This window comes from Ovis aries, chromosome 7, assembly GCF_016772045.2.
Source record: "Ovis aries strain OAR_USU_Benz2616 breed Rambouillet chromosome 7, ARS-UI_Ramb_v3.0, whole genome shotgun sequence".
Taxonomy (NCBI): Eukaryota; Metazoa; Chordata; class Mammalia; order Artiodactyla; family Bovidae; genus Ovis; species Ovis aries.
This window is the reverse complement of record NC_056060.1, coordinates 22,479,075-22,499,261: the sequence shown is the minus strand read 5'-3', so window position 1 is coordinate 22,499,261 and position 20,187 is coordinate 22,479,075. Positions and strand designations below refer to the sequence as shown.

The 20,187-nt window shown below is 38.3% G+C and overlaps 3 gene segments (V, D, J or C); all 3 read left to right on the top strand.

Moving 5' to 3' along the window:
* Window positions 1-5,344: 5,344 nt before the first annotated feature.
* LOC121820040 (T cell receptor alpha variable 26-2-like) lies at window positions 5,345-6,312 on the top strand. The segment is given in 2 exon segments: window positions 5,345-5,399; window positions 5,873-6,312. Coding segments are annotated over 2 exon segments (399 nt in total).
* Window positions 6,313-12,654: 6,342 nt separating this feature from the next.
* Window positions 12,655-13,395, top strand: LOC121820045 (T cell receptor alpha variable 22-like). The segment is given in 2 exon segments: window positions 12,655-12,821; window positions 13,042-13,395. Coding segments are annotated over 2 exon segments (378 nt in total).
* A 5,697-nt stretch (window positions 13,396-19,092) lies between these two features.
* LOC121820036 (T cell receptor alpha variable 29/delta variable 5-like) lies at window positions 19,093-19,836 on the top strand. The segment is given in 2 exon segments: window positions 19,093-19,198; window positions 19,370-19,836. Coding segments are annotated over 2 exon segments (462 nt in total).
* Window positions 19,837-20,187: the final 351 nt, after the last annotated feature.

Here is a 20,187-nt window from a genome sequence, read left to right as displayed (position 1 = left end):
AACAGTCAGGAAGAAGGCAGACACTGTGGTAGCATAGTTTAGACATTCTAATGTAAATTTTTCTTGTATAAAACATGTTCCTTTTTTATTTCAGTATATGAAAGAACATTGTTCCCTGAGATTCCCAGCTATTATGTTTGTGTCTTTGATTAATATAAATCCCAAAGTGATTTTCAAATTGTTCCTAAACAGCTACATTGAAGAACCTGCTTATTTCAGGAAAATTAGAAGCAATCAATTCTTGAATTGCTGGATTTTCAGACCTGAAATTGTGGGAAAAACCATTCATTTTCTCTTCCATTATCATGCTGATTTTAGTAAATCATGCTGATTTTAGTAAATCATACTGTTACATAATGCATTTTATTACTTTGTATATTTTATAAAAACAAATTTTATAAATCCATAGATATATGACATTAACATAATTCAAATAAATAAGAACTAATTTTTGGAAAAATCTAAATCATTAAAAACAGCTTTGACTAAAACAAACTATGATCATTAGAGACTCAAAATACAGTTGGACTTTGAACAAACCACATGGGTTTGAATGTGAGGGTCCATTCAAACACGGACGGTTTTCAAAAGTAAACACAGCACTGCTACATGATTCTCAGTTGGTTGAGTTGCAGGTACAAAACCTCAGATATGGAGGAATTGCATATAAGGAGAACCAAGTATAAGTTATATGTAGGTTTTCAACTGTTGGCCCCCAAAACTCTTGCGTTGTTGGAGAGTCAACTGTACTTCAACTCTTAACAAACTCAGGCAGACAAAATCTATTTACAACATCTGAAGCCATAGTCCTTCAGATGTGGCTGAAGAATATAATAGAAGAAGAATATCCCTGGAGGCTAAGTCACAGAATGGCTTCTTGCTTAAGACACAATCAGAATCTCATCAAAACAGAGTAAGAAATGCAATGCCCCCTGGGGCCCCAGACTTGCTTGAGACCAACACTGTGTGTCTTTCTTCTCCTTTCCAAGAGAACCTTGCATGATATAATCCAATGTCTATTCCATAATGGTATATTTAATGTGTGGAGTTTACTTGTTTCCTTTGTTTGTTTTCTGCTTATTTATTTCTTCATTGATTTTCAGACCCAGAAGAGCCTGAAGAAGGCTATAGAATCTCAGAGACTCTGCCTTTGCTCAGGAGTGACTGAACAGGCATCCTAAGTTGTCTTCCTTGAAGAAGTACCTGTCTCCTACATGGAGAGAAGACAGGAAGTGAGTTCTCAGTTACAAGTGGGAAGGCTGACTATGGAATGCACAATGGCTGTTCATAAACCCTGTACCCAGTTTCCTCTCCTCCAGCCATGCTGGAGAATTGTGTGTCTCCTGAAAATCGACATGGCCACAGCATTTGCTTTGGCCAAGGAAGTATGAGTAGAAATGGCATGTGGCACCTCATGGTACAGGAATTTAACTCTCTAGATGAGCTTTCAACCTCAGCTTTCTCAGACTGTGGTGACTACTGAATTCTGTATTGATACAATATTAATGGAGCTTCAAATACCAAAATGTTAGTCCTCACATGTATTATAGCTGACCTGGAGAATCTTCTTCATTCAAAATGGATGACATATGTGCAAACAACTCTTTCTTTGAGGCACTGATACTTTGGAGTTGATTATTACCACAGAATAACCTATCTTAACTGGTGTACCAAACTTACTTAACAACAGAAAGAAGGAGGAAACACTATACAAGGACAGCTTAATTTTGACACTAAATCTTGAATGAAGAAAAATTTTTAAAGGAATATGATAGGGTCATTCAATGAACATAAGTTAAAACTTTTAAATGAAATAGTAGCAAAAAGAATTAGCATTTTATATAAAAGCATAATATATGACAGTCATGTTGGGTTTCATGTATGTTTAGTCAACATTTTAAAGCAATCAAAGTAATAATCCCCATTAATAAAAATATTTCAACAGTTACACAAAAGTGCAATCAACAGTCACTCAAAATAAAGCAATGAATTCCCAATGAATTAGGATTGAAAGAAAAGCTTCTTCATTCTGGTAAAATGTATATGCTATAAACATAAAGCAAATGCCAAGCTTAATGGTGAAATGTTAAGTGCTTTCTTTCATTGAAGCCAAATAGTACTATTTCTACTAAAATGTGTACTGGGTCCTAGCCAGTTATAGAAAGGAAAGAAAAATAAATAAAGTTTTAATAATTAGAAATCAAGGACTATATGATAGTCACAAATATGATTGTGAGGTAAGCAATCCAAAATAATCTGCAAATATATTACATTATTAAAGCAGTTGAGCAATATAGAATTTAAAATATATTTTATATGCAAGTAACCAGAAATAGAGATGAAATTTTTTTAAAAAATTCTTAAAATAGCACAAGAATCAAAATCCTTAAGAATAAAATTTTAAACTGTACTTATAAGACCACAGCACAGAAAATTACAAACCATGAAGAAATTAATTTCAGTTGTAAATAAATGGGAGGATATACTATGTTCATGAATTTAAAGATGCATGAGGCAAAAATGTCAAATTATTTCACATTTTTTAAATAGATTCAACTCTCTGTATGTATGTAAAAGTGAAAACCAGTTCTAAAATTTGTATATTTTAAAAGGCCAAGAATATATAAAACACACTGAAATTTTAAAAGCAAGTAGGAGGACGTCCTCTACCTTAAATATTAAGCCCATGAAGTTAAAACTGTGGAATTAGTGAAAGAATAGACAACTCGATATAGACCATCAGCTCAAAGTATTTCATTTGCCTTTCACATATCTATCTTTCTCCTTCTTGCTGTCTGCATCAGGAGGCCAATCTGAGTGAACCACAGGAATATGGCTCCTTTGAAGTGAGTGCTCTTATAAAAGAGGCTTCAAAGAGAGCCTTTGCCCCTTCTACCACATGAGGGACAGCAAGAAGGCATCACCTGTGAGCCAGGAAGCATACCCTCACTAGACACCCAATCTGCCAGTGCCTTGCTCTTGTACCTCTAGCATTCAGAATTGTATGGGGAAAAATTTCTCTTGTTTTGAAGCTACTCAGTCCTCATTTGTTAAGGAAGTCCAAATGGATTAGGACAGAAACAGAGTAGGTGAGTGGTTGTCCAGATGGAGTTTCATGGAGAAAAATGGTGGGTGACTGCTAATGGGTACAGGTTCTTTTTACAGATCATGAAATGTTCTAAAATTGAGTGTGGTGACATTTGCACAACTCTATAAATAAACTAAAAAACATTGACCTATACAATTTAAGTGGGTGAATTATATGACATGTAAGTTGTATCTCAAAGAAGTTGTTATATAAAAACAAATCAACACAAAATAAAAGAACCACAATACTGATAGTTCTCTGTGCTTGATCTGGATTGTCCATACCACCTGACCTCTGCAGGAATAAACACTAAAAAGCTGTACTTGAGCATGACTTTTGTGTTATATAACTAGATGATACAATGACTCTTATTTTTCATATTTACCTTCAGCAATCCCAATAGTTCTCTCATTTAAATATTGACACCAACCTTAAAACACTATTGCTAGTTTATAACCTGGCACATAGTAGATGCACACTGGATGTAGATTAAACTAACAGTGACTATATGACCACCATGCCATCGACTACCACATTCTCAAAACCAAGCTTTCCCTTTCCTAAATTTTTGAATTCTTCCATTTTTGGAGGATGGGGAGTAAGAACTGGTGTGCTGTCTATCTGAATTTTGCCCGTAGGTCTACTCTTGCTTTTATCTTCACTGCTAGATGAAGAAAATGTTAGTTGCTCAGTTGTGTCCGATTCTTTACCACCCCATGAATTGCAGCCCACCAGCCTCCTTTGTCCATGGAATTCTCCAGGCAAGAATATGGGAGTGGGTAGCCATTTCCCTCTTCCAGGTGGTCTTCCCAACCCAGGATTGAACATGGGTCTCCTACATTGCAGGCAGATTCTTTACCATCTGAGCCACCAGGGAAGCTGTATACTTTTGTTCAGTTTGTTTTCCAGAAAATTAGAATCTTTGGTTTGGAATAATTTTGAGAGTCATTCCATATAATTCTATATAACTTCTCCAATCTATATTAATTAATATATTCACTCAACAAATTAGCATTAAGTGTAAGCAAAACCTGTGCCAAATCCCATGCTAAACAATGAATAAACTAGCCTTTGGAAACTGCCCTCCAACATGGGAAGTTCAAGATAATAAGGGAAGTAAAAGGCATTTGATTGAGGGATATTTAAAACTATTTCTGTGAGAAATATGTCACAGAAATATAAAATTTCTAAAATTTTAAATGTCCTAAAATTCCCAAGTGACTGGAAATGATTCAGTCTTTAGAGTACTATATTAGGAACCTTGCCACTAGAGGGCCAGAGGGAGCACCTGTGAGATAGCTGTTCAGAGTTGAAACGCAAAGCTTGAAAGGCTGCTGATTCCAGGTTCTAAGGAAAGGATTTCATATAAGCAGTCACAAGAGGGCGCTGTTACTTCTGCAAACCAAAGCTCCATCCAGGGTGACAGAGAAGTTATCATTGAGTTGTACAAAGAACTGACTCTTATCCCCTTTATCACCTGTACTTCAAAATTTCACCTTGAGTGTGTGCACAGTTTTAGGGACATGAGTAAGCCATTTTCCAAATGCAGAGCAAAGAGCTGACCCTCCACAGGAAACAAGAGGTAGAGGTGATTAATAGTTTAATTTTAAAAGGCCAAATATTTCTTACTAGAGTGGAGTAATAAGCTTAGATATTGTAACAGAGAAGGATGAGTAATCTTAAATTTTATTCTATCCCATTTCTTTAATAATAACCATTTTGGGGGATAACAGAAATAGCTTTATGGTTACTTTTGTCTCTTTTATAAGATGGTTTCATTTCCCTCTCCAAATTTTATTTTCCCCTCTTTTTCTCTCTTCTTTTCTCCTATTATCCTCAATTCATTTCACCCCAAGTCATGAGCAATGAGACTAGTAACTATGCATTATGAAGGACACAAGTGAAATAAGAATAAGTACCATACAAGTCATTGGTTCCTGGGCCAAGACCAGAGGAATTCAACAGTGTTCATCCGAAATATGCTCACACAGACATAGACTATTTATGTTTGGACCTTGAAAATAACCTTAATGTAAACTTTCTGAATTACAGCTTAAGGTTGGGAAAATATTACTAGTCTCTTTTTAGATTTGTTTTTAGTCCTGGGCATGGAAGCAGACCCAATCAAGAGACAGCTGATACTTGGCTGGGGAACACCCCAATGAGCTGCCTGGTGTGGGGCTGTGCAAGTGGCTGCTGATTTGGCACTTGGGACCTCCCCCAAATTAGGCTTAGACACAGATCCTGAGCTCTGAGGCCGGGACTTCAACTATGAGACTGGTGACAGGAATAACTCTTCTCCTAGCTTTGGGTAAGTGATCTGGGCCTAAGAAAGAATGGCTTTCATGGCTAAAGACAAAGACAGACGTCTGCTGCTTTCTCTTCTCCCACTGTGCTTTACCAAACTACAGGGAAGAATGTGCATCTCTGTGTTTCTATGTGTCTGTGTGTTTATCTACAGACCCTGATCATCACTGTGAGAGACTATCACATCCTCTACTCACAGAAGAACTCCAGAGTCTCAGTTTTCAGACTCTAAGGAGGCTGGGGCTTCAGTGAATCCAAGGGTCATGAAGGACAACAATTTATCTTTGGCTTTGTGGCTCTAAGTAGCTCAGTAATAAACACTAGTAATACTTATTTTGTCCAGTGCAACAAACATGAAAATTCTCAAGGACAGGGCAAAGCCAGAGAGGGGAATTCTGGCAGTGTTTATGAACCTGCCCCTTAGGCACACCCTGATTTGACAATCCAGAGCTAACCTATTGTTTCTCAATCCCTCAGGTGTATTGGGAGATTCTAAGACCACACAGCCAAACTCAGTGGAGGGCACTGAAGAAGAACCTGTGCACTTGCCCTGTAATCACTCCACAATCAGTGGATCTGAGTACGTATATTGGTATCGACAGATTCCCCGCCAGGGTCCAGAATACTTGATTCACGGTCTGAACAACAATGTGACAAACAGGATGGCCTCTCTGAGCATCGCCAAAGACAGAAAGTCCAGCACCTTGGTCCTGCCCCAGGTCACCCTGAGAGACACCGCTGTGTACTACTGCATCCTGAGAGACACACACTGGGACAGACGGGGCTGCACCTGTGCAGTATGTCCTTGGTGGGAAAGGGAAGCCCCAGCAGTGTAACTTGTTAGAGCCAGTTTGGAAGACAATCTTACTATATCCATAGAAACATATAATAGGCATATCCTTAGTTAACAATATTTTACTGAACCCTTTAAAAATTACTAAGAGAGTATATTTAAAGTATTCCTATCACAAAAAAATAAATAAAATTTTAAAAATAAGGAGAGCAAGAGAAAACTTCTGGACATAACCAATATGTTTATGACATTGTTTATGGTGATGGTTTCAAGACTATATTTTTCCCTCAAACTTATCAAGCTTTATACATTAAGTGCATACTGGTTTTTGTACATCACTCATATGTCAAAGAAGTGATTTTTGAAAAATTTCAACACACTGACTTTCATAATATTAAAATTGTTTGTTCATTAAAAGACACCATTAGAAAAATACAAGCAAAAGCCACAGACTAGCAGAAAGACTTCACAAAATATTTAACAAAAGATCCATATCTAGAATATACATATTATATATAATATATATATTATACATATAAACTCTTACAATTTAATAAAACAAAAATTTATTGTTTTTAAATGGGCCAAAAATTTGAACACTTTACCAAAGTATGCCTGTGTATGGTAAATAACTGCATGAAAAAATGCTCAGAATCATTATAGTATGAGAGATGCAAATTAAAATAAGATACCACTACATACTTGATAGAATGGCTAAAATAAAAATGACTGGCAATTCCAAGTGTTAATGAGGTTTTAGAGCAATTGGAACTCTCATACAGTGCTGCTAAGAATGTAAATGGTCCAACTACCTAAAACACAGTTTCACTATTTCTTCAAAAGTTAAGCATACACATATCACATAACCTAGCAACTCCATGCCTACTTATAACCCAAAAGAAATAAAACCTTATGTCCATACAAAAAACACTTAGACATGAATGTTCATAACAACTCATAAAAGAGTAATTGGAAATAATCCTAAAGTCCATCAACTGGTAAATAAATAAATAAATTGATATACATCTGCACAGTGGAACACTACTTAGCAATTCAAAGGATGAACTACTAATAAATATAACAACATAAATGAATCTCAAAATAAATATGCCCAGAGAAATAAAGAGAAATTATACACTCTATATTCTATTTACATAAAATTAGAGAAAATGCACACCAGTGTATAGTAAGAAAAAGCAGATAAGTAACCACTTAGGAATGAATAGGGGTTGGAGGTATATACTAGGAAGATATATAGGAGAGATTAAAAATGAGCAGAGAATAGAGTCACTAGGGAACTTTTAGGGTTGTACATCTGCTCTTTACCTTCACTGTCATAATTTCACATTTCTATTCCCATGTAAAAAACAATCAAATTGTACATTTTAAGTATATGCAATTATTCAGTGGTCAAGTATGCCTCAAAAAAAACAGTTTTTTAAAAGAATAAAACCCAAAGCAGATAGAACCTAATGAGGAAAAACAGGCTACAAATAACAGAATTTTTCACTTTCTCATAATTACAAAGGGGAAACTGTTTCAAACTGTGAGTATAACAGGATATTTTATATATCTCATAATAAATAGCATACTCTGTTGTAAAAAGAGATATAATCCATATATAAATTAATTCCTAAAAGTCATGAATTATTCAACACTTCTCAGTCTAGCCAAAGGATGACAGGGTCTAAAAAATATTTGAGTTAGGTTTGCGCAGTGCTGGACAAACAAGAAACCAGAAACCTGGTCTCTAATTGGTTCAGTTTCCTACACCAATGGGAGACCACTGAGCTAAAGTGACCTCTGCTGGGGAAGCACATTCAAGAAAACCTAATCGGGCTGTGTTTCCTAAGGAATCATGGGATGGAGACACTTCTGCAAGTACTGGAAGGGACAATGGGGTTGCAGACAGCCTGTGAGGATGTAGTTAAATGTAGGAGAGTCAGGAGATAATGCCAACTTCATGAGGGCAGGAAATGAGACACCTTCAATCCTGGGAAAGCCCTTTTGAGACCCAGATACAGAAGTAGAAGTAGACAGTCTTCTGTGTTGATGTAATAACCTTGCTGCCTGCGGGAGTGAGGCAGGGAAGGAAAAAACCATTTCTAGAAATTAAAAGATGCTTACTCCTCGGAAGAAAAGTTATTACCAACCTAGATAGTATATTCAAAAGCAGAGACAGTACTTTGCCAACTAAGGTCCGTCTAGTCAAGGCTATGGTTTTTCCTGTGGTCATGTACGGATGTGAGAGTTGGACTGTGAAGAAGGCTGAGAGCCAAAGAATTGCTGCTTTTGAACTGTGGTGTTGGAGAAGACTCTTGAGAGTCCCTTGGACTGCAAGGAGATCCAACCAGTCCATTCTGAAGGAGATCAGCCCTGGGATTTCTTTGGAAGGACTGATGCTAAAGCTGAAACTCCAGTACTTTGGCCACCTCATGTGAAGTGTTGACTCATTGGAAAAGACTCTGATGCTGGGAGGGATTGGGGGCAGGAGGAGAAGGGGACAACAGAGGATGAGATGGCTGGATGGCATCACGGACTCGATGGACGTGAGTCTGAGTGAACTCCGAGAGTTGGTGATGGAGAGGGAGGCCTGGCATGCTGCGATTCATGGGGTCGCAAAGAGTCAGACACGACTGAGCGACTGAACTGAGTATGAACAGAAGATCTTATGTGGGTCTCTTGTATTCTCTTTACTTATGAACAAGTCTCATAGCCAAAAACTGGACCACTGATCACAGTCCCTGATCATCCAAGAAAGAGAAGATTTCACCATAAACTGTAATTCCTCAGTTTAAGGAACTCACATGCCTTATACTGATACAGGCAAAAGCATAGTAAAGGTCTGATCTTCTAAATGGTGTTGCAGAAAATTAAGTCAATGACAAATAAGTGCCAAGTTGAATGAGAAAAAGCAGAAAAGTTCCCTGAATATTACACCCTCACAGTCCAGCCACTTGGGCATCAAGTCTGTAGAGAAGACACATATCTCCAGACCTCTCCAGGCTGTCCTGAAAAACACAGCTGGACCACAGATGCTCCCTGACAGAGGACTCCCAAGGGGTGGCTGAGACACTTGCTGAAATAAGGAGCCTAAGAAAGATGCTATTGTCCCATTGCCAAAAGAAAGGGAAAGGAGTCAGAGCAGAAGAAGCTATGCCTTCATTCCAAAATTTAATTTGGCTTTTTGTCCTGGTAACTGTTACTTTTTGGTAGATAAAACCTGAAACAGGGGTGAGAATAGCATGAATGTCAGTGACTGCTGCAATAACTGTGCACAAATCTAGTGCCTTAATTGTCCCAAAGAAACTCTTTCCCATCTGTTATTCACATACCTTGTTAATAGAAAGAAATTCTGAGTCATTTATCAGATTCCTTGTGGCATATTAAGACTGCAACATGAGGACTAGTACAACAATATTGACATACTGGGACAACTCATGGAGAGTACTTTTTTCTAAGTGTATGTTATAGACATAGAGGTAGACCAAAAGATATATGTGAGAGTGGTTGGGGTAGAGGCAGAGAGAAGGAGGAGAGACGTAGATTAGCATCTAATCTGGTCTCCTACTGACCTTCACTATTCCAGCGTCGGACCTCACCTCTTCTCACTGCCCATGGGCTACAGTCACACCCAGTCGGCCTCTCACATTTGATATAGCTTCACAAAGAAACAAGTCATACTCATTCCTGGGCAGAGCTCAATCTGTAGACTTTTTTCACTTGTCTTACTGTTGTTGATAAAAAGATCAGAACTTAGGACCAGATGGAACATAACTGGGATGTGTAAATCTTTTGCCTTTAGTCCTTCACAATCTCTGTTTAGGCAGATACTTTATCTGCCTCCCTCCCATCTCTGTTCCTGCTTCTTATCCAGCCCCTCATGTACCCTGTGACCCTTCACTACCCCTTTTGCAGACCCAAAGTCTAATGTTTCTAGTCACTGAACTGCTTTTCAAAATCTTCTCTCACTTTACGGTTTCCATATCTATTTCCCAAATCAGTCTTTAAAATGGAATGATTTATACCCTAAATGACATTCAGTTCAACATGCTAGATTAACTGTCCTCAGATTGTATTTGCAAAGGGAATGATATAGGAGATTGAAAAGAAGTCACCTCAAATGTGCATTTTGAGTTGTTATAACAGTTGGGCAGAAAGAATGTTTCATGGTAAAACAGTTTCCCACATCTTCAAACCATAGTGTAGGTCATGTGCCTGTGTGTAGGGCAGATCCCCTAAGCAAGGGTGCCAGCACCACAGTGTTGGGATTTTTTAGAAATATATTTTAATTCAAATTTGTTCAGAAGGAAAATATACTACAAGAAGGAAAAAGGATAAAGATTCTTTTGCTTGACACTACAGTTAATAATTGACATCATCTGTTATGTAAGATGGATTTCATTTTCATAACAATCATGGAAATAATGGTGCACAATACACATTTAAAGAACCATATTCATTTAGATTTAATATAGTAGAAGGCATCAAATGAAGATATCATTAGCTTCATTTTGCTGATGAGAAAACCGAGAGGCAGAAAAATTCCCATCAAGGAATGCTTCTGAGAACTTCAGTTCTGTGGAAACACAGGAGATCCACAGCCACACCAGAGACACTGAAGCCACTTGCCCATTATGCCGTCCTAGCCTCCACCCTCTTCCTTTCATTAAGTGCCACTGACCAAATTTTCTCATGGTCATTGCTCACTGACCTGGGGCCTGGAGGTAGGTCACACTTTGTACCCACTTCCCCAAACTGCATATCAGAAAATGGTGAAAACAGGGGCATTTTGTTTCTGATTCTATCAGGTAAATGAGCTAGATCTTCTTTGATTCCAAAAATCTCTCCCCAAGGACAATGTATGCAGTCCTGGATCTGTCAGTTTCCTGCAGTTGAAAACAGGGCCCTATAGTTGCTTCATTTTATTTTACTTGGATTTCTGTTTTATATGATTCCTGTTTTATAACTTAAAATAAAAATAACCCATCTTTATGGCAGAATTATCATTCCTAAAAAGCTCACTACATCCATTTGCTACTCATGATTTTCTGGCTTAGCAATTCCAATTAGAACATCATTTGAACAAATAAATTAGGACACACAGAAGTGGTATTACTTAGGTTGTTCCAGTTAGCACACTTTAGACATATATGACATATATCTTAGTAATCTGAGTGTTTTTTAAAATTTCCCTACAAATTACCGCAATCTGAGAGAGTAAAGATGTATTCTTAGAGGCCTGAGAGATATGGTTCTCTATATGAATCACATTTACAGCTTTGGCTAAAACAATGATCATTAGAAATTCACAATACAGTTGAACCTTGGACAAACCACATGGGTTTGAACTGTGTGGGTTCACTTATACAAGGATCCTTTTCAAAAGTAAATACTGACTTAAAACTCAATATTCAAGAAATTAAGATCATGGCATCTGAAATCCCACCACTTTTTAGTAAATAGATGGGGAAACAATGGAAACAGTAACAGACTTTATTTTCTTGGACTCCAAAATTACTGCAGATGGTGACTGCAATCATGAAATTAAAAGATGTTTGCTCCTTGGGGAAAAAAACCTATAACAAACCTAGACAGTGTATTAAAAAGGGGAGACATGACTTTGCTGACCAAAGTTCACATAGTCAAAACTATGGTTTTTCCAGTAGTCATGTACGGATGTGAGAGTTGAACATTAAAGAAGGCTGAATACAGAAGAATTGATGCTTTCAAAATGTGGTGTTGGAGAAGACTCTTGAGAGTCCCTTGGACAGCAAGGAGACCAAAGCAGTCAGTCCTAAAGGAAATATACCCTGAATATTCATTGGAAGGACTGATACTGAAGGTGAAGCTTGAATACTTGGCCACCTAATACGAAGAACTGGCTCATTGGAAAAGACCCTGATGCTGAGAAAGATTGAGGGCAGGAGGAGAAGGGGGCAACAGAACATGAGATGGTTGGATAACATCACTGACTCAATGGACATGAGTCTGAGCAAATTCTGTGAGATAGTGAAGGACAGGGAAGCCTGGCATGTTGCAGTACATGGAGCAAAGTGTCAGACGTGACTTAGCAATTAAACAACAACAATATTCCATATATATATCATCACAACCCAGAAGAGTTTCCCAATCTGATCATGTCTCAGATTTCAGCTTGGTCAATATCTTTTACCTATGGCTCTTTATAGACATAGAAATCATTTCTTTATTCCCCCTCTAATATACTGTCTCCCTAATCTTAACATAAATTATTTTATATATACCCAGAGTCTACAGACAAAAAAAAAAAAAGAAAGACTTTTACACCTTGAAAAGATAACCCTTTCCTTACACCTAACAAACACACAAACACACATAAAACCTCACAGACCACAGTGTGTAGAAGGACTATATCATAGATGGGTGGAGCTCCCACTACACAGCTGAGTGATGACATTTAGGGTTGGCTTCTGTTGAATCTCTCATGAAAGCAGTCAGACACAGGAACAGAATCAGTCCCATTTTCAAGATATGGTGAATACCAATATTTAAAGGAACTTGACATCAAAGTGTGTCCTGTATCAAAAGAGTAAAGAATCATGAAGACACAAAGAAGAGTCTTGCTGGGTCTCTTGTGGATACTGATTTGCTGTGAGTTAAGAACATCCTGGGGGAACATGAAGGAACATCACACTTGAATTTAGAAAGGAACAAAGTGGAAGGGAAGTTGGAGGAAGTGAGAACATGAGTCTGTTGGGCTGTATCCTCCGCCATGAGGATGGAAACTAGAGGAAAATGCCCTCTATTTGCAAACAGCCACAGTCATTGTTCAGGGACCCTCACCTGTGCCTTTTTCTCTCTTTCTTAACAGGCCTCAGAGTGCAGATGAAGGTGGAGCAGAGTCCCGGGGTTCTGACCCTCCAAGAGGGCAGAAATTCCTCTCTGATATGCAATTATTCTATTTCCATGACCAGTGTGCAGTGGTTCCAACAAAATCCTGATGGACGCCTCATCTCCTTGTTTTATATAGCTTCAGGAATGCAGCAGAAAGGAAGACTGAAATCCACCATCAATAGCAAGGAGCGTTACAGTCAACTCTACATCAGAGACTCCCAGCCTGGGGACTCAGCCACCTACTTCTGTGCTGTGGAGACACAGTGCTCTGCAGACACCTGCAGCCTGTACACAAAACCATAGTTGAGGACTTAACCCAACCCCCAGAGTGGGAGCAAATGCCCAATGTGATTAGAATTGAAATCTCGTTGTCTTGCATCACCCAATTCTTGCAGAAAGCATTTCTGTGATGCCCAGTGTGATTAGAACTGAAATCTCGTTGTCTTGCATCTCCCGATTCCTGCAGAAAGCATTTCATAGAACTACAACTTGACACTGCAGAGTAGGCACATAAGCAGGTCTTCTGGAGATCTCTGTAACTAGGTAAAATCTACAGATTGCTGAACTCTTTCCTATCTAATTCTGTCTTTCTGGACAGAAGTAAGCAGCTCGTTCATTGTAGAGCAGAACCCTTGATCCCTCCATCTCTAAGGGCAAGAAAGCCTCAGTCTCACCTTCTCTTCAACATCTTTTTATAGCTTACACGAGTACAGACAGAACCCTGAGAAAAACTCTATTTTCCTTTTTGCTGCTGCTGCTAAGTCGCTGCAGTCGTGTCGAACTCTGTGTGACCCCATAGTTGGCAGCCAACCAGGCTCCCCCGTCCCTGGGATTCTCCAGGCAAGCACACTGGAGTGGGTTGCCGTTTCCTTCTCCAATGCATGAAAGTGAAAAGTGAAAGTGAAGTCGCTCAGTCATGTCCGACTCTTAGCGACCCCATGGACTGCAGCCTACCAGGCTCCTCCATCCATGGGATTTTCAAGGCAAGGGTACTGGAGTGGGGTGCAATTGCCTTCTCCGATTTTCCTTTTTAAATACACTTAAATGGGGAATAAAAGGAGCAAAAGAAGCCAAGAGCCACTATTAGTATGAAGGCTGGCCAGAACTTTATGCACACCAGATCAGAGACATAGCCACATCCCTTGTGTTGTGGGGATACAGTGCTTCCCAGGCACCTGAAGTCTGAACCCAGATGTGTGTCTGCAGTCCCCAAACCCAACCCGAGATAGAGGTGTCTGAATGTTTTTACTCACACCTAACATGGTATTAAGAAGTGACTCTGAATAAATCTAAGTGATTTCACTTTCAAAAAAAAAATGGAAATGCTGATGAATATTCAATCTAGAAACTATCTCTTTCATTTCCTAAATAGAACTATTTCTAACATCCTAATCCCTAAATCAGAGAATCAGTGACATGGTAATTCCAGTCAGCAAATCTTAAACCTAGTTATAAGGCTCTCTGTTAAAATAGGTATATTCAGCCTGTATGTTCTTTATTCATAACCCATATTATTCTCATGTATAAAGGAAAATCATAGAAAGTCAGTCTTTAAACCAGTCAATCCTAAAGGAAATCAGTCCCAAATATTCATTGCAAGGACTGATGCTGAAGCTGAAGCTCCAATACTCTGGCCACCTGATGTGAAGAACTGACTCATTGGTATAGTCCTTGATGCTGGGAAAGATTGAGAGCAGGAGGAGAAGGGGACGACAGAGAATGAGATGGTTGGAAGGCATCACCAACTTGATGGACGTGAGTTTGAGCAAGCTCTGGGAGTTGGTGATGGACAGGGAGGACTGGTATGCTGCAGCCCATGGGGTCACAAAGAGTCAGACACGACTGAGCAACTGAACTGAACTGAAAGTGTCAAAGAAAGAGCAGTTAAGGATCTGTAATCCTTCACTTGATTCTTCCGTGGTGGCTCAGATGGTAAAGCATCTGCCTGCAATGCGAGAGACCCGGGTTATTTAATCCTTCACTTATTTTTGTTTCAACTTCTTACAGTACATTTAAGTTTTAATTTTGTTCATATTCAATAGTATTTACTAATATCATTTATATCATTACCCTCTTTTATGTTTTGGAAGACCATTACAAAAAAGCTAACTTCTAGTCAATAGTATGCTATTTCCTCTTTAGAAAATGAGTCACCATCTTTGAACATCTTTCAAGAATCCCCAGCTGCGGACATATTTTCTACCCACCATTACTCGCAGAGTTCGTATATTCAATCATTTAACAAATATGCACTTAATATCTGTTAGGTACTAGATAAGGAGCTTCCAATAAATAATGAGTTCCTTCCCTTTTTGAATATGTAATCTAGTGGGGAACCCATTTTTGTTATCATACAGTTCCAAATTAAGTATTATAAATGCAAATAGATATCAGTTGAAGACAGCTTCCTGAATCATATGGAGTCTCAGCTTGAAAACTAACAGATTAATAGAAGTTAATCAGGCTAAAGGACAAAAAAGGTTTGGGGGGGCGGGGGAAGTGCTCCAATTTGAGGAAAAGCATATGGATGTGTGAAACAAGGCAGATCATGGCTAATTTAACACCTGAAATGTAATTTTCAAGTGATAAACACTGCATGGGTGACTCCTTATGTTGTGGGAGACTTAAAATATAATAGTTCTTGGAGTGAATAGTTTTAATATTACAATGTGATAAGGTGAAGGGTATGGGGAACAAAATTCACTAAGCACATCTTCATACTCAGGGTGTACAGACAGGTGGTAATTGCATTGAGAACCATGAAAAAAAATCACAAAAGTAATTAATTATAAGGAGTATTAGTTCTCTAGAGACCCTATTCCTTTTAAATGCAGAGAACATTTTAAAATAAGCTGCACAAAATATCATAAATATGATGCACATGCAAAATACATTTATTTGACTGAAATAAAAATGACAGTTGCCTTCAAAAGTGAGGAAATAGTGAAATAAGCCAGACAGAGACCAATACTGTATGATTTCACTTATATGCAAGCAACAGAGCAAGTGAACAAATGTAACAAAACAGAAACAATGTTATGGATGCAGAGAACAAATGGGCATTGCCAGAGCGATGGGAATGAGGAGGAGGAAGGGAGTAGATGAGGGAGATTAAGAGGCACAAACTTCCAGCAGCAAAATAAATGAGTCACAGATAGGAAATGAATAGTGGAGGGAATACAATCAGTTATTATGTTTAATATCTTTGGATGGTGACTAGACTTGTGATCACTTTGAAATACTTAATCACTGTGTTGTATAAAAGGAACTAGCTTAGCATTATAGATCAATTATATACTTCACAAACAAACAACCAAATTCATAGAAACAGAGATCAGATTTACAGTTAGTAGGGGCAGGGGCTGGAGGGAGAGGTAATTGGATGAAGGCAGTCAAAAGGTACACATTTTCAGCTATAAATAAGTAAGCAGTAGGAATGCGATATACAACATAAATATCATTAACACTGCTGTTTGTTATACATGAAAGTTAAGAAAGTAAATCCTGTGAATTCTCATTATAAGGGAGAATGAGAGGGGAATTAAATCAACATTTTTAAAATGTTCATTTCTAATTTTTAGTTATTTGCATATAAAATATAATTTTTAATATTATACGACTAAACTGCTTTAGTCATATATTTGTAGATTATTTTGCATTGTTTATATCACAATCACATCTGTGATATGATAGTCCTTGGTTTCTAATATAAAAGCTTTTGTTAATTTAATTTGGTAGCTATACAAGATAATGGAAGTTCACTAAAATTATTCTGGCAATGATTTCATGACATAAGTCAAATCAGTATGTTGTACACCCTAAATTTATGCAGAGCAGTATGTAAATTCTTTCAATAAAACTAGAGGAAAAAATAGAGGAAATGCATAAAAACATGCTATCTTAAGAGAAAAATCTACTTTTGTTTTTTATATATAGCTGATACTGGAATTATCTTCTAAGCGTAAACCACTCTAAAACTGGAAAAAGTATGAAACAACTGTTTCCAAGGAGTGTAGACAGTGAAAGTTTATAGTTTGTAGTTTGTAGGAAAAAGAAAACCTGCAGAATGACCCCCACATTCACAAGGCATCTCCTAGGGGGATTTTCTACCCTTCAGCACAAGGACCTGGAGCCCCAGCAGAGTGATAGCTTGCTGTTTGCAGGAAACAGAGGTCTGAGTTAGGGCTGGTAACATCCCTGGACTTTGAGGGAAAAGGTATTAGAGAGAAGTGAGCCTCGTATAAAGGATCTTAAGATCTGTAGAGGGGATCTTCTGAACCTACACACAAGCTGCACGTGCACAGAGAGAGACGTGGATAGAGCTAGCAGAAAACAGCTTTTGAGGGTCTAAAAACTCCAAGGAGATTTCAGAGACTACACAGTACTGGTAAAATATAAGAGCTCTGGGCTTTCCAGAGTAAAGAATGTTGGCAAACGCTTTGAACTTTCAATGGAGTCACCAGAACAAGGACTGCAGGCTAGGGGTAAGGGCTGAATTCCAATATAAAAGAAAACAGGAAAAAAACAAAAACTCTGCTCTAAAAGAGATTAAAGTAAGCCTCAACAAATTCTAAGGGATTATTTAACAAATCTAGCATTTTTTTAGAAGAAGACAAAACAATCCAGAGTTCTGTGTATTATTACCTGCATCATAGAACACACAATAAAACAGCTATTCCAGGAATTATCCTTACCTGCAATCATTACTTGCCCAACTGATTTAGGAGAGAAAGCACGGTAGTGTCTCCTTGCCTATTACATTGGATTAAGCTGTGAAGACAACCAGATGCGAAGCAAGACTGAAGACAAATATGCTACCTTTTTGTCATCTTCTGGTACCTTTCAACATTATTGCCTCATTCTTTCCGTAGACTTTACAGGATTGTGTATTTTTTGTCATTTGAGAATATGAAACACATTAAATGATCTCATCCAAATTCTAAGAGAGATAATTTAGTTCAAAGGGTGATTTAATGCAGAGGGTAAATTTTTTTGTGGTGGTTTGTGTTTTGAAGAGACATGCCCAGAATTTACATCGGATTGAATTATCCTGTGGAATTTATTTAACCAGAACAAATACTGTACCTCTGAAGACCATGTAGAATGCAACTAACTACATTGAAGAAAAAGATTGCAAACTGCCATTGTTATGTATTTGTAACCATTGTAGTAGATAGACCATCATATGATTTTTGTCCCCCAAGATACCAAGTCTTCTTAGTATTTTAAAATAAGGTGCCTGCCTAAATACACCAATTGGCAAAGTGCCACTCATTTGACCTAACATAATTCTCTATATTGGAGAAGGAAATGACAACCCTCTTCAGTACTCTTGCCTGGAAAATCTCATGGACAGAGGAGCCTGGTAAGCTACAGTCCACGGGATGGCAAAGAGTCCGACACGACTGAGTGACTTCACTCTCTTTCACTAATTCTCTATATAAACAGTTATTTTCTACTTGCTCTCTCGCTACATATATATATACATATATATATGTGTGTGTGTATGTGTATGTATATATATATATATCTTCCCTGGTGGCTCAGATGGTAAAAGCATCTGCCTACAATGTGGGAGACTGCAATTCAATCCCTGGGTTGGGAAGATCCCCTGGAGAAGGAAATGGCAACCCACTCCTGTACTCTTGCCTGGAAAATCCCATGGACAGAGAAGCCTGGTAATCTACAGTCCTTGGGGTCACAAAGAGTCAGACACGACTGAATGACTTCACTTTCTTTCTTTCTATACATACATATATATATGTGTATATATATATATATATATATATAATGTGATCTCTGAAAGCCTTTCTTTCTCTTACAAATATGATTTTAATGTTTTTGTAGGGAAGGGATTACAAACTGATCTTTAAGAAACACAGAAATGCATTTTTAGGAATTTTCTGCATGTGGGCGAAAGGGGGCAGTGCTTCCTTTCATGAACATAAATAACTTTGGTTAAAAACAGGGCTGTTCATATATGAAGGCTCTGTGGAAGGAAATAAATGAAGTGGAGGAAGTGGCAGTCAGATTTATGTTTGCTTGGGCAGGAAAGAGGACGACCTGAGTCTTTGCAAGAGAAATGAGTAAACTCCTAGGAACATCGTTGCTGATTCTGTGGCTCCAGTCTGACTGTGAGTTGTGGGCAGGAAGTTTAAATATAGTAGAAAAACTCCAAGAATAACGCAAGGCTGGGAGATGAGATAATTGGGGATTTTTATTTCAATATATCTTCTGGCTCATTATGGTTTTCTGTGGAAATTTTAAGCATAAAATTTGAAATCTGTTACTCCATTTTCAAACAGGGGTGAAGAGTCAACAGAAGAATGGTGACCAGCAGAAGGTTAAGCAGAATCCTCCGTCCCTGAGCGTGACCGAGGGAGGGATTTCTATTCTGAACTGTGACTATGATGACATTATGTTTAATTACTTCCAATGGTACAGAAACTACCCCTCAAAAAGTCCCACATTCCTGATATCAATAGGTTCCGTTTTGGAGAAAAATGAGGATGGAAGGTTCACAGTCTTCCACAACAGAAGTGCCAAACACCTCTCCCTGCACATCTCAGCCTCCCAGCCTGGAGACTCAGCCTTGTACCTCTGCGCAGCCAGCACACGGTGCTCCCCAGGCACCTGCAGCCTGTACTCAAACATGCTCTGGGGACTCAGACCCAGAGACATACACACTTGTTCCCCATTACACACTGCAGTGTGAGAAGCTGTGCCTTAAAGTGGGTGAGGCAGCTGAGCTTCAGAGAAGATCAACAGGTGGCAAGTTCTACAAATGAGTTAAGACTATTCCATGGGCTCCAGGGTGTCCAGGAATCTAGCCATTTTCCTTTTTCTTACCTTCAGAGAGAGGCTGTGGATCAGCTGAGCTCCAGTCACCAATGATGCTTTTTTCTGACTTGCTCCTGGAATGAGGTACCTTGTTACGCCTGTATTTCAAGGAAAAGTGTGTTCAGGATAGGGAACCAGATCCCACCGCAAGTTTCACCAGTGGATGCTGGTGTGCCTTTGAGTATCAGTAGACATGTGCTTCAGTTATGTATAAAATGGACAATATAATACATGATTATATTAACTGCGTGTGTATTAGTCACTCAGTTGTGTCTTACTATGC